The 14,204-nt window shown below is 38.7% G+C and overlaps 1 protein-coding gene across 1 annotated transcript; it reads left to right on the forward strand.

Moving 5' to 3' along the window:
- Nucleotides 1–4,377: 4,377 nt before the first annotated feature.
- LOC121747733 (FIP1[V]-like protein) lies at nucleotides 4,378–13,257 on the forward strand. Its single transcript, XM_042141832.1, has 9 exons — nucleotides 4,378–5,408; nucleotides 7,403–7,635; nucleotides 8,263–8,389; nucleotides 8,459–8,527; nucleotides 8,686–8,829; nucleotides 9,260–9,361; nucleotides 9,474–9,772; nucleotides 10,209–11,679; nucleotides 12,473–13,257. Exons 1-9 carry the CDS (start codon nucleotides 4,479–4,481, stop codon nucleotides 12,995–12,997), a joined length of 3,900 nt encoding a protein of 1,299 aa, XP_041997766.1. The 5' UTR covers nucleotides 4,378–4,478; the 3' UTR covers nucleotides 12,998–13,257.
- Nucleotides 13,258–14,204: the final 947 nt, after the last annotated feature.

A 14,204-nucleotide genomic window follows, 5' to 3' on the forward strand; every position in this document is an offset into this window, starting at 1 on the left:
AACTCATTATCGACCGGACCATGTTCAACAAGGTCATATTCCTTCTTTCGGCCACGCCGTTCTGCTGGGGTGTGCCCGGCGCGGTCAGTTGGGATTCAATTCCCGCCACCGATAAGTAGTCCAAAAACTCGGCACTGAGATACTCGCCTCCGCGATCAGATCGCAGGATTTTGATACTCTTTCCATGATACGTCTCCACATATGCCTTAAACTCTTTGAACTTGTCAAAAGATTCAGACTTGTGGCGCGTCAAATAGACATATCCAATTTTTGAGAAGTCATCAATAAAGGTGATGAAGTATTGAAAACAGCCTCTTGCCTCGGTTGACATTGGTCCACACACATCGGTATGAACGAGCTCAAGTACTTCCTTGGCCCTATTGCCCTTAGCCTTAAAAGGCCTCTTGGTCATCTTGCCTTCCAAGCAGGATTCGCACGTATGAAACGGCTCCTTCTCTAGACCTTTGATAAGGTCTTGGTCCACAAGAGAATGGATCCATCTTTCATTGGCATGACCAAGTCTAAGGTACCATAAGTACGTTTCGTTCATTGAACTTGAAGGTTCTTTTCTTTTCCTTGAAATTTTCGATGTTGTAATGAGTTCTGATGTGCGATTATAAACTGTGTAGATGTGATTGTGTACAGATTGTTTTCCATGATACCATGACCGATATAAGAACCATCTTTCTTAACAACGCAATTTTCATTAAAAGAAATCGAATATCCATCAAAAACCAATTTAGAAACTGAAATTAAATTTCTTCTAAAAGAATGTATCAACAAAACATTCTTCAAAATAAAAAATCTAGCACTACTAAAACGCAAATAAACGACTCCCACTGCAACAGCCGCCACTTTAGTAGCGTCGCCCAACTGGACCTCGATCTCACCATCATATATCCATCTTGTCACCTGCATTAAGTCAGGATCAAAACAAATATGATCAGTAGCTTCAGTGTCAATAACCCAAGTATGAGTAGATGTCGAAGCCAAACATGACTCGACCACTAGAGCTTGATGCATACCTGTAGCCTTGCCCTTTTTAGGACAGTCTAGCTTCCAATGCCCCTTCTCTCCACACTTGAAACACTTCCGTGAAGGCTTCTTATTAGCCTTCTTCTTCTTCTTCTTCTTCTTCTTCTTCTTCTTCTTTCCCTTAGCTTTCTTAGTCGCAACCGGGTTCGGTGCCCTCTTCTTTCCTACGCCAGGCTTAGAGCCAGAGGAATGATGCGCCAGACTCAGCATAGCTACCTTAGCTTGAACCATAAGGTCATCCGCCCACTGAAGTTCAGTCAACAACTCTGCCAAGGTGTAATTCCTTTTGTTCATCTCGAAGTTGAGTTTGAACTGCTGGAAGCTAGAGGGAAGACTCTGAAGGATAATAGTCACTTGGGACTCGAGATCGATTGTCCCTCCCAAAATCTCAATTTGGTTGAGGTGGCTCATTATCTCGAGGACATGGTCCCGGACAGACGTGCCTTCCTTCATTGTCTTCGTCATGATACTCCGAAAGGCTTGAGACTTAGCCGCTCGATTCTGAGTACCAAAAAGATTTGTGATATTTTGCATAATCTCGGCGGCAGTCGCCATGACAGAATGCTGATGCTTGAGCATTGAAGACATAGAAGCTAGCATATAGCACTTAGCCATCTCATTCGTCGTATGCCACCGTTTATGCGCATCTCTAACTCCTGCCGCGGCATTTGCCGCCGGCACTGGAGGCTGTGGACTAGTGAGCACAAACTTGTACTCTTCAGCTGTGAGAACAATGTCCAAATTTTGTTTCCGTTCTATGTAATTTTGGCCCTCGAGTTTGTTTTCTTTAAGAATTGCAGAAAGAGGATTGAAGGATATTTTGACGATTTGGTTTGCACTGCAAAACAGAAGATTTACTATTTGTCATAAACTTATGTAAGACATTTGAGTAGATTAACCATAAAACTTTTCAAAATCTTACAACTGTAGAATTAAAATTTTGTACCCTCCATAAGAGGTCAATACACATTAAAATTTTAGCATTTTACTGGTCACAACACCGACGAATAGTCCAGAGACCACATAATGACATGGCCGCCTAATGTTGCCTAAGCAAGACCACCAGATTTAGCATTACAGAATCTCATTTCTACAACACACTCCTATAACAATGTTCATGTACTGCTAATAAAATCAAGCTATCTCATAAATTCTGTGTGAACTCCTGAATCTCGCAGTTTCTTGGGATTATTGTCTCCACATAATGGGTGGCGATAACGTTAGAAACCACATTCTAGTTCATACTATTTATGTTTGAGAAGTCCGCCCTCATGAACTTACTATTTCTTAGGATTATTGTCCTCACATAATGAGTGTCGATAATATTAGAAACTAGCTTCACAAATTGCAGACCAATCGATGGAGACCATATACAAACATTAAGTTCATAATTAAAGCTTTGATATTTTGGTTATGGTTTTTCTTTAATTATCCTTAGCCTTAAGGCAGAAAAAGGCTTAATTAAATTCTGTTGGCATTAAATTGACTGGATAATTTAATCTTTTATTATCTTTTAGTATCTTACTTTAGGAAATTAATTATTCTATAATTTAATTCTTATTCACGTCTACTATAAGATATTTATAAAATAAATGAATTATTCAAATCTTAATTAGACATGAAAAATTAAATTCAAATTATTTCCATGTTCAAGATTAGGAAGAGAAATTATATTATTTAATGTATTCCTTCATATCTATCCTTATTAAGATTCTAGATATATAACTTTATTTAATGTAATTCTTACATGTATCATGCTCATAACTTGAATTTAATCATGTTTTAGCGTAATTGAAACCTAAAACATGCTTACTACGGAATTAGCCAATTGACCTCATTGATTCTCCAAAGAATCGAAGTTGTCTAGCGCCTTCTCCACGTGAAGATCTTGGGTACTAAACCACGGATCCTCTGACTGGTTCCCGGACTGTAAACTGATATCAGTGTGGGCTGATCTCACCAGAATACTAGGACTTTAATAAAGAAGACGGAAACTGCTCATGGAGGGAGCTGAAAATCGTCCCTCTTCCAGAAAGAGAGGGGGACGAAAATTATGATAATAATTATGGAAGAATTTGGATATGGCATCCCCTAATTAGCTTCTTACTAATTAAATTGAACCTACATTTTAATATAAGCTTATATTGGAATATTACGAGCAACCACTACAGAAATAATATTGCACTGCCCATCCAAATCCGAAATTACAAGTATTCTGGGTTTCCATTTGTTTGTCGTTCATTTCCCTTGCTTAAGATAGAAACGTCTATTAATTAATTAATTAATGTCTGCTATGAACTTAATTAATTAACATATTATTAACTCGAAGAGTGGACTTAGCAAGAAACGCTTATTTATTATTCATAGAGTAATCAATCTCCAACTAGCTAGGTTCCGAATAATAAAACTTTGTTTCGAGCTCCTCTTGTGGACGTTATCACACGAGACTCACCTCGCGCATGATTCAATATAATAGCAATTCTAGCACCGCTAGATATTAATCACCACTACCCAGTATACCAGGATTCTTGGGTTGCGAAAACCCGCATCATTTGGTAAGTCAAAGTAGTGCATAATCAATACCATATGCTCAATGCTAACGTACATTGATTAAGAAATTAATTATCAAGACCTCATCTTTCAGTAGATAGCATAAAGACTCGTCTTGCTGTTAGATCCAATTCAGTGCTATACTACATCAATATCATCTTATTTTAGTAAGGCTTAGAAATATGCGGACTTACATTGCAACCTTTCACGATAGGTAGTCCAGGCCTATCTAGGTTGTGAAATTCTTATTTTTCTTTGTTCAGAACTGACTGTGTTACCTTAAAGTGGACGACGCACACAACCGGTCTACTAAAACAGCGACTTAGACTTTGTTACGTTCCTTATACATTTAAATATGCAATAAACATTCATTAAATGTAAAACATAACAACATTATGACAAAAATAATTTGTTGTATCAATTGGAAAATAAAAATAGAGTTTTACAGTATTCAATCACTCTAAAGGTGATTTCTAGTATACTAACTCTAACAGCGGACGACTTTAAAGATGACAAACGAGTTATTATACCTCTGAGTTATGTTGAAGAGTGACGAATTGTGAAGAATTGAAGGTTTTAGTTTATAATGATGAGATTGATTTTAATTTTAAAGTTAATATAGTGTATAAGGAAGTTTTAAAAATGATGAGTAATTATCTATTGTGTTTAATTCTTTATTGTGATAGATTTTTATTTTCCTATTTCATGGTTTAATGTTTAAACATTATATTATGTTGATTTGTGTTTAAATTTATTATGCCTCAATGTTGAGTTATATAGATTTTTGATTTTTGTGCACGCCCAAGTAAAAATCAAAGTTCCCCCTTTCCCTTTAGCTTAACCATTTGCCCAAAACCCTAGTATTTCTCCTTGTGACCTAAGCGCGCGCGTTCATGGAGGACGACGACGAGTTCGGAGATCTCTACACAGATGTCCTCCGCCCCCTCCAACAATCTGCTGCAGGGAAGCCGCCGGCCCCGATCGATCTCCACATCGACAGCGACGATGAGGAGATTCTCTACGGAGCTTCGGATTCGACCACGGCGAAGCTCAATCTTAATTTGAATCCCGGTAGGAATTCGGACGCCTTGATTCTGGAAAAAACCATTCTTCAACCTAGGCAAATTGATTTGAATTCGGATTCGTGCCAAAGGATTGATGGATTAGTTGAAAAGGGGGGTGATAGTTCGGGGTTTGAGGCTAGGGTTTTGGAGAAGGGGCGTGGCAAGGCGTCGGATGGTGATGATGATGATATTGATATAATTGTGGAAGAAAGGGAGGATAAGGACGGGGATTTGATGGAGAATGATCCTAACTTAACGAACAATGATGTGAAGATGTATGCTACTGCAGTTGAAGAGGGAAATAGTATGAATTTGTTGAATGAAGCTGGTGAAATCGGTTCGCAGCAGATGATCCCAGGGCTTCTTTTGGGAGGGTTACAGAATCCCGGGGCTACGAATGTTGAGGATGAGTGGGACAGTGAAGAGAGTGATGATGATCTGCAGATAGTGCTCAACGACACCCACCACGTGCCAATGGGGATGGAAAGGATACCGGGAGTGATTGACGAGGATGATGAAGATGGAGAGCCCTTGGTGATTGTCGCGGATAATGGGGACCCTCATCACCAGGCACCGAGGACTGTGGACGAGCAAGAGTGGGGCGGTGAGGAAGGAGGATCTGGAGCCGACAGGGAGAAGGATTTAGGAGACGCCACAAAGGCAAGTGGAGGAGGAGGTGGGGCTGCTCCCGCAGCTGCACAGCCAAAGGTTGCGTACAGCAATCATGCATACCATCACCCATTCTCTTCACAGTTCAAGGTCAGCATCTTGTTTGATGAGCGCATACAATGTAATTTGCATTCTAGTTGGAACCGTAGTACTTTTGTAGTGAATCTATACATATTAATGATGCTGAAGATGATCAGCAATATTGTGGATGAGCTCTTGTCTCATAGTGATGGGATACTAAACAACACTGATCTTAAACTTTCTCTTATTAATGAAGTTACATATTTTCTTCATATATCTTTTTCTTTTTTGAATTTTATCTCATTTATGATGCTGTTGGGACTCTGATTTCTGCTGTTAATTGAGACGTACACATGTCAGTTGTTGAGACTTGAGACTATATTATTTGGTTGCTCTTTTCGACTGCATCCACATATTGATGGAGATGTTAATGGAGGACAATACCTCTTGGACACTTCTCTTTCTGGGTGAATCTATCAGTAGATGAGCGCATTTCTCCTTCCAAATAGACTTGTAAGATGAAATGAAAAAAAGTGTTACCATGCAAAATGCAGGGACGTGATGTTTATATACCTATATATATATACAGGGTTGCGTTAAGGATAACTAGCCAGTCTATTTTGGCATTTCATGCCACCATGGTGCTTGCTCTTCCAGAACCTGTCTTCTTAACCAATAAAGATCTACACAACTCAATTGCAAGCATTCTTTATTTTCTGACTTATTTGTATAAGAAACAAAGAAGCCTTTATTAATTAACAAGGGAATTTAGTATGAATGGATGATGAATCATAAGTTAGATCAGTATTGAATTAAAATGATACTATTCCAGAGTCTGTTAATATTAGATACAAAGAAACCCTTGAAGTCTCTATGGTCTAGAATCCTATGCAACCATAGATTTTACCCTATCTCACACTTCATTTCTTCTATACACCTGTCCTGAGAATACTGGAAATTCTCATTTTCTGTTCTATCCAAAGAGGCCAACACAAAGTTGGGACTGTGACCCATAAGATTATGCCTCTTTTACTCATGAATCCAAGTCCAGCAAAGCACGCGATAGAAAAGAAAAAAAGGCAGTCTGTTTCGACCGACACAATGCCTAATTCCTTCATACTTATTGAATAATAATATTATAACATCTGGCTACTAGAGCATGCTGGGTCCATGTCTCTGCACAAAACTGTACTTTATTTCAAGTTCGAGCTGTTTAACCATGTGATGTGCAAAAGGTTGAGTAAAGAAGTAGTTATTTCATGATTGCGTAGTTATTTATCTACTGAGAGATTGCACATTTGCACCTCAAATTGGATTTTCTTTTTGATTGCTGTCAAGCTTCTGTGGTAGACAAGCAAGCTACTGTGGCATCTTGTTCATCCTCATCTTAGCTTCAACGAATTCAAATCTCAGCTTGATGAATGTATAGCAATTAAAATATCTATATCTAACTATCTTTCTATCTATATGCTCCCTTCGTCCCATGCTACTTGCTCCATATTCGATTTTGGCCCCTCCCAACTACTTGCTCCACATCTTTTTTTTGCAAAAACTAGATTCTCTCCTCTACTTTAGGCTCTCTTTCCGTCTCCTACTTTATTTTCTTTCATAATTTATTCTCTCTCCACTTAACCTTTAAATATCAATTTCTTAAATCTCGTGCCCAGAAGAAATGCCTCAAGTAGCATGGGACGAAGGGAGTATATAATTTATATTTATATTATAACATATCAATGAACCTTGTAACTCAAAGCTTGTTAGAGGTTCTACAATGGAAAACAATTCTAGCAATTATTCTCTGCTCATATAGAAATTCACTTAGCAAATTAAAGTAGCTCGCTCCTAGGTGTATGCAATATAATTGCCTAGTTTACTTAGGAAATACTGCCTTTCATGTTGGCATAGAAACATGAATGAGTTGGGCATAATGCATTTATTAAATTGTGTTTTTTTATATCAATATTTCTGTTGCTCTTCCTATTGTAATTCTTGTCATTTCTGGAATCTTGGATTATTAACCATTAACCATTTTACATGTCTTTCTCTCTATGGGAACTGCTTAGTATGTGAGACCTGGTGCAGCACCATTCCCTCCAGCAGCTCCTGGAGGAATCCCAGGTCAAGTTCGTCCACCCATCAGCATGGGGCCTCCAGCGGGACGTGGAAGAGGTGATTGGAGACCGGCAGGAATGAAAGGGACCTTGCCTCAGAAGGGGTTCCATCCTCCAGCTTGGGGAGTTAATTCAGCAGGTCGTGGTTATGGAAGTGGATTGGATTTCACTCTTCCTTCACACAAGTAAGTTTATAGTCTTGGAAGCTTTCTGTCAATAGCGCTATTAGACTTCCAGTCTATAAATATACTCCCCCTGTCCCCAAAAAATTTCTTCTTTTGCAGTCCGTCTCACAAAATTAGTCCACTTTCTATTTTAGAAACATTTTCACCACACATTACACTATTAATGAGTGGGTCCCACTATTCACAAACATTACTTCAACTACTTTTCTCATTCTCTCTCATACTTTACCAATTTTGCATAAAACCCGTGCCGTCACCAAAGTCCCTAATTTTAGGGCGTAGGGGGAGTATTACTGGATGCTGATCATGCAATAATCTCGGATCAGGGATAGGGAAAAACAGGGAAGATAATGTGATAATCCTAATTTTAGTTACATCATTTGAAAGCGACAATTCTATCATAGCTGTAAAAGGTGCAGTCCTTGGCTGTTGCAAGGTGTGAAACATAGAAGACGCACAAAGTGCGAAAATGCCTTTGGTGAAATTCAACCTAATCTTAAATAGCAGTAACAAGGAACTGAATGATTTATTAGGTCCTCTTTAGATGGATAATATTAGTACCAATCTCCTGTTGATTCATACTGGATATGTAATAATGATGCCTCCGGAATATCTTCATATTCTCAGGACAATTTTTGAAGTTGATATTGATAGTTTTGAAGAAAAGCCATGGAAACTTCCTGGTGTAGATGTGTCTGACTTTTTCAACTTTGGTTTGAATGAGGATGGTTGGAGAGAGTACTGCAAACAACTGGTAATTAGCTTCTCAAGTTTGTTGGTTATTTTAAGATAGTTGCAACTAAAGTGAATTTGATATCTGTAGGAACAACTCAGGCTTGAGATGACTATGCAAAGCAAAATTCGTGTTTATGAAAGTGGAAGGGCAGAACAGGTAACAGTGTAATGTTTTCATTTTGAAGTAGTTTTTTTGTATGATACAGGTGTGTATAGTAAAATTTTGGTTATTGTTCAAAATAATGTTGTGGATTCTGTGATGTTATATGTTCTTGAGTGTATCTGTAACAAGTCCTGTTCGGTGTTCAAATCTAGGATTATGATCCAGATCTTCCGCCAGAGCTTGCAGCTGCAGTTGGTATCCAAGATAATACATCATCTCTAAAAGCAAGTCATGGAAAGGTTGATGATGGTCCGACTGACTTAGCAAGAGCAGCTGCACGTGAACGGCCTTCTCTTGTATGTGGTTTTTGCTTTATACTCCCTCCGTCTCACTCTAAGTTACACATTTTCCCTTTTGGGATGTCCCACTCTAAATGACACATTTCTAAATATGTAAACATCACTCTCTCTACTTTTTCCCTGTCTCTTACTTTATTCTCTCTACTTTACTCACAAAACAACACTACATAAAATCTCATGCCGAATTAGAAATGCTCCACTTAGAGTGGGACGGAGGGAGTAGTTTATACTAGCAATAGAACCTTGATCTTTCTTGTTATTTTTGTAATTGGATCCTTATATTTGTTCGGTGGTTCTATTGGTTCCTTTATTTATTGTGTTCTCAAACTACCATTTTGTTTAATTGGTTTGGGTCCTTAACTTTGTGGTATATCATCATTAAATCCAACTACAGATACACATCTCATTAGCTTTCTTTCTTAATCAGCCTGTTGGCAGACCTATTCCAGTAGAAACTGGTTCTGGTGATCGTCTTCCATCAATTGATACAAGGCGCCCAAGAATACATGATATTGATACTATTATTGAGGTTAGCAGTTGTTATCCTCTACACATAGCTGTCAATTATCTTGCTACTACTGTGTTTGTGCAACACCATAAGTCAACAGTGCCACAGAACTGATTAAGCTCCTGTAAAACAGATTGCCTGCCAGAGTCCCATGGATGGTGATGATACATCAGAGCAGCTGGATAGTGGTGATACTGCAAGAAAGGATCATGTTCGAGGAGGTGATGAAGCTGATAGTCTTCAACAAGATGATGCAGACCATATGGATAGCTATTCACCTGCATTTACTGATAATAAAAGAGAATTTGCATCAAGAAGACCACAGCCGAAGAACACTGTCAATAATGATGATATTGCAAAAGAGGATGTTTCACATCTTCCTTCAGAAAATTCGCATTCTGATCGGGAAAATATCGTCCTGCGAGAGGAGAGGTACATAAATATTTCTATAACCAATTTCAGATAGATTTGTAATTTGTGTTGCTTTTCATAATTCTGGCTGATTATGGTTCTTGTATTAAGCTTGCCTGAAATTGATTTAGTATGAAGAGTACGTGATATTGTTAGTACTAGTATTCACTGGTTGCTTTATTTTAGGAGGATACTGAAAAATTGTTTTGCATACAATAAGACTTATTGTGGCTACTCTTATCTGGGTTTCATTTACAAAAAAACAAATAGTTAGACCTGCCAGATTGACCATCGCAAAAAAGTTAAATTATGACTCCCGGATTGTTGTGTAGACTACAGCTTATCCAAAAAGAATGAGCCTGAGAAAGTGCATGTACGATGCCATTGCCAGATTCTAATTCAAATGACTTACACCAGTGTGTCTGTATACTTTATCCATAAATTATAATTATTTCAGGGATAATGATGCTTCAGTGGTGGATGATAGAAGCTTTAATATGGAGAGAGAGGAAATGGCTTCAGATGCATCAGAGAGGGGTAAACGTGAAGAAGGAATTTTAAATTCCACAAAGAAACAAAAGCTAAGTTTACCCGTAGGACAACCTCCACATGAGTATGATGATGGGAAAGACTCAAAGGCTGCAAGGAGTAATGACAGCAAACTAAGATCAGGAAGCAGTGAACATCTTCATAGTTCAGATGGTGTTGATGATGATGCCCACCCTCTTCGAGCAGGTAACATCAGGAGGGAAGTAGGAGACGAGAACTATGCTCATAGGAAAGATCACTATGATAGAGACGAAGCTGGAAGGCAGAACATGGTGGGTAAAGGGAGAGAAGATTCTTTTTCACGCAGAGGTGGGGATGCTAACTCATCACTTCATCGGCATGCAAAAGCTGACAGTGCTGACTGGGGGAAGGGTAGTGATATATCTGAAGGAACCTGGAATCGGAGAGATGAGGATCATCGTGGCAGAAGAACAAGACTTGAAGACCAGAGAAAGAGGGACCATGGTCGTGAAATCAGCTCCAGAGATCGAGATAAGCTTAGAGAAAAAGATAAGACTGAGCAAGACGAACATCACTTACCAAGAAATCGGCTGGATAATGGCAGTTGGAGGGGGACTAATCATGAATTGGATTCCATTGGATCTAGAGAAAGAGACAGGGATGGTCATCTTAAAGGTCGGAGTGAAAGAGTAGATGACTATGACCTTCATAGCACCAGAAGAAAAGAAGAGTCACATGTCAGACAGACGAATGCTGAAAAAGATGATATTTCTCAAAATCACAGAAGAAGTAGTATGCGGAGGAAAAGAGAGAGAGATGATGTCTCTGATCTGCTCAAAAGAGATGAGCAAGGTAGATCAAAGGATGATGAGGCGCATTTTGCTCGTCAAAAAGAAGGGGTATCGTCTCAAAGGGAGAGAAGTGAAAGGCCAAAAGAGCGTGATGAATGGCATAGAACTAAGCAGGATGACCTTTTGTCCAAGAGAGAAAAAGAAGAAACACGGCCACTGAAAAGGAGTGGGAGGGCTGCTGAAGATAAAACATGGCCAAGTCATTCAAGAGGGAATGATGACCATAAAGTATCCAGCAGAGATTACCATCCTAAGGATGTAGGTCGGCATAGTGATCAACTCAAGCAGAGGGATCGAATTGAAAATGAGAGTTTTTCACTGCGTAGGAGTCACGACGATGTTTATGCTCGTGGAAATCAACTCAGCGTTGATGAGAAAAGAACAAGGTACGACAAGACTAGCAATCGGGATGATCGTGCTGCCTATGGTTCTGATACTTCTAGGGCACATGAATACAAAAGGAAAGAAGCTACTCGAAAGAGTAGAGAATTAGTCAGTGGAGATCAAAGCTCCTTGATACCTTCCAAGAGGAATCAGGATGAAGATGGCGGCAGGATAAATGAGAAGGTATGTGTTTCATTGAGCCAACCACTTCAAAATTTATTGAAATATCATATGATCATAAGTCAATTTATACCAAGATTTTATGTTGACTGTTTTCATCTGATCACCATGACTGGTGGAAAAGGAAAGTTAAAATGTTTCGTAATTAGTGACTTGGTTTACTATTGCTGGTGTCCGTTTGCAAAACTCTGTAATTTTGTTTGTATTTCATATATAACTTTCTAGTACTATTTAGAGAAACTGATTGTTTGACAACTTCTGTGTCAATTACTAAGAACCTCTGTAAATTGTGTAAAGATCACCCTTTCTCAGGGACTAGATCAACTTTCTTGAATAAAGGCTAGAGTGTCCATCCACCCTAGCCGAGGCCACAAAAAGAAGTTCTGAATGGGCTACTATCAAGCTGATATATTTTCTGGAAGAACTCTTTTTGGAATCTCAGTTAGAGAACAGTTTACCATCCTCCTAGATATTAGATATCGCATAGTATGCTTATGACACCATCCTTTCTTCTGCTCTTGCTTTCTTCTGATATCCCATCTAATAAGGATTTATGAACCTAGACTCGTTGCTGGTCTTTACTTGGCATCGTCCTTTACCATTGTTAAGCAGGAAACTCATAATCGGTGCTTGATTCATGCTAACTGATGAAATCAGCTAGCAATGGCCTGGTTTTGATTGTTAAAATTGTTATGGCCGGCAGTGGCAAGGCTTATTACCAATATTGGAATCGATATATATGCACCAACATGTCTGACATTGCACTACTGTTTATGCAATTGGTTCATGCGTGCAGGCAGCAAACTTGAGAGGCAGAGCTGAGCAGCAAAGTGGCCATGGTCCTGCAAACCACCAATCATCTCGAAAGCAGAAAGAAGAGGCTTCAACCGACGAAGAACAACCTGACTCAAAGAGGGGTCGATCCAAATTGGAACGGTGGACTAGCCATAAGGAGAGGGATTTTGGCATAACCCCTACTGCATCTTCTTTGAAGAAAAGAGATCGAGACACACACAACAGTAGTGTGGCTCCTGAAGACCCTCCCGGAAAGATAGAAGACAAACCACTGCTGCCTGCTGTGGAGAACAAAGAAGGTGGTCCAGAAATGGATAAAGCAGGGACCGTCGAGGACAAACACTTGGATACCGTCGCCAAGTTGAAGAAACGAAGTGAGCGTTTCAAGCTTCCCATGCCTATTGATAAAGACGCGGTTGCAGCGAAGGAGATGGAGAGTGGGCCTCGGAGCCAAGCTGAGATACGGGCCGATTCAGAGATCAAATCGGAGCGGCCAGCACGAAAGAGAAGGTGGACCAGCAATTAGTAGTGAAGGATACTTTGGTTTTGTGGTTGAAGAACCCTATATAATTATGTTGTCGGATATTCGAGGCATCTTGCATTCTATATTTAAACTGCGGCGGCCATAAACTGTTGTAGTTTTTGTAGCACTTGAGATTACTTTGTATATATGTAGCATCAGACGGGCTGTAACAGTTTTCAACATTATTTTTCTTTTTAACGCACCACCATATATACAATGTATTACCATTATTATTTCATAATGAGGATTTTGGTTAGTCGGCACAAGGGTTTTTCCACCTGTATTTGAAAGCAAGCTCTAGGCAGCCAGAACCAGTCTTCTCAAAATGATTAATATGATACGGTGCTACTCTAAGCATGCGTTACTAAACCATAAATTCATATCTCTTGACTGATCATCACTTGTTTAGTAGTCAGTCATTTTAAGTTTTTTATCTACTCAAAGATGGTGAAGAGTATCAAATTGCACTCTATATCTGTATAAACGCATTCAAATCTTAGTTTGGAGATTGTGGAGCTAATTTATTTTTATTCATCAACATATCAACTAAATATTGTATGTACTTTTTTTTGGCAATGTACATGTTTGAAAATATGGAGCTAATTTATTTTTATTCTCCATCCCATAAAAATATGGATATTTTTCCTTTTCCGTCCACTCATAAAAATAGCTCATTTCCATTTATGGAAAGTTCTCCCTAACTCTTTACCCATACACATCAATTTATATACCCCTCCGTCCCAGTTCAAGTGATTGATTTCTTTTTCGCCGTTGTTTTGAGAAGACGATAATATATAGTTAAAAGTGGAGAGAAAATAAAGTAAAAGAGAGAATAATATAGAAGAGAGTCGTATCTACATTATTCTCTTACTTACTTTACTTTCTTTCCACTTTAACTATTTATTATCATTTTCCCCAAACAAGTGCCGAAAAGCAGTCAATCCCTTGAGATGGGATAGAGGGAGTATAACTTATACCATTAGACTCCACCTTTAAATACTAATAACAGTGTGAGTCTCACTATCCACTAACACTATTTTAACTATCATTTCACTGTTCTTTCTTACTTTTTCAAAATTATGAATTACTCCCCCTGTCTGCGAAATGTTGTCAATATTTGACTCGGCACGAGTTTTAAGAAATGTGAAGAAAAGTGAGTGGAAAAAATTAGTGGAATGTGGATCCCACATTTATATATTAGTTTAATAAT

This window comes from Salvia splendens, chromosome 9, assembly GCF_004379255.2.
Source record: "Salvia splendens isolate huo1 chromosome 9, SspV2, whole genome shotgun sequence".
Taxonomy (NCBI): Eukaryota; Viridiplantae; Streptophyta; class Magnoliopsida; order Lamiales; family Lamiaceae; genus Salvia; species Salvia splendens.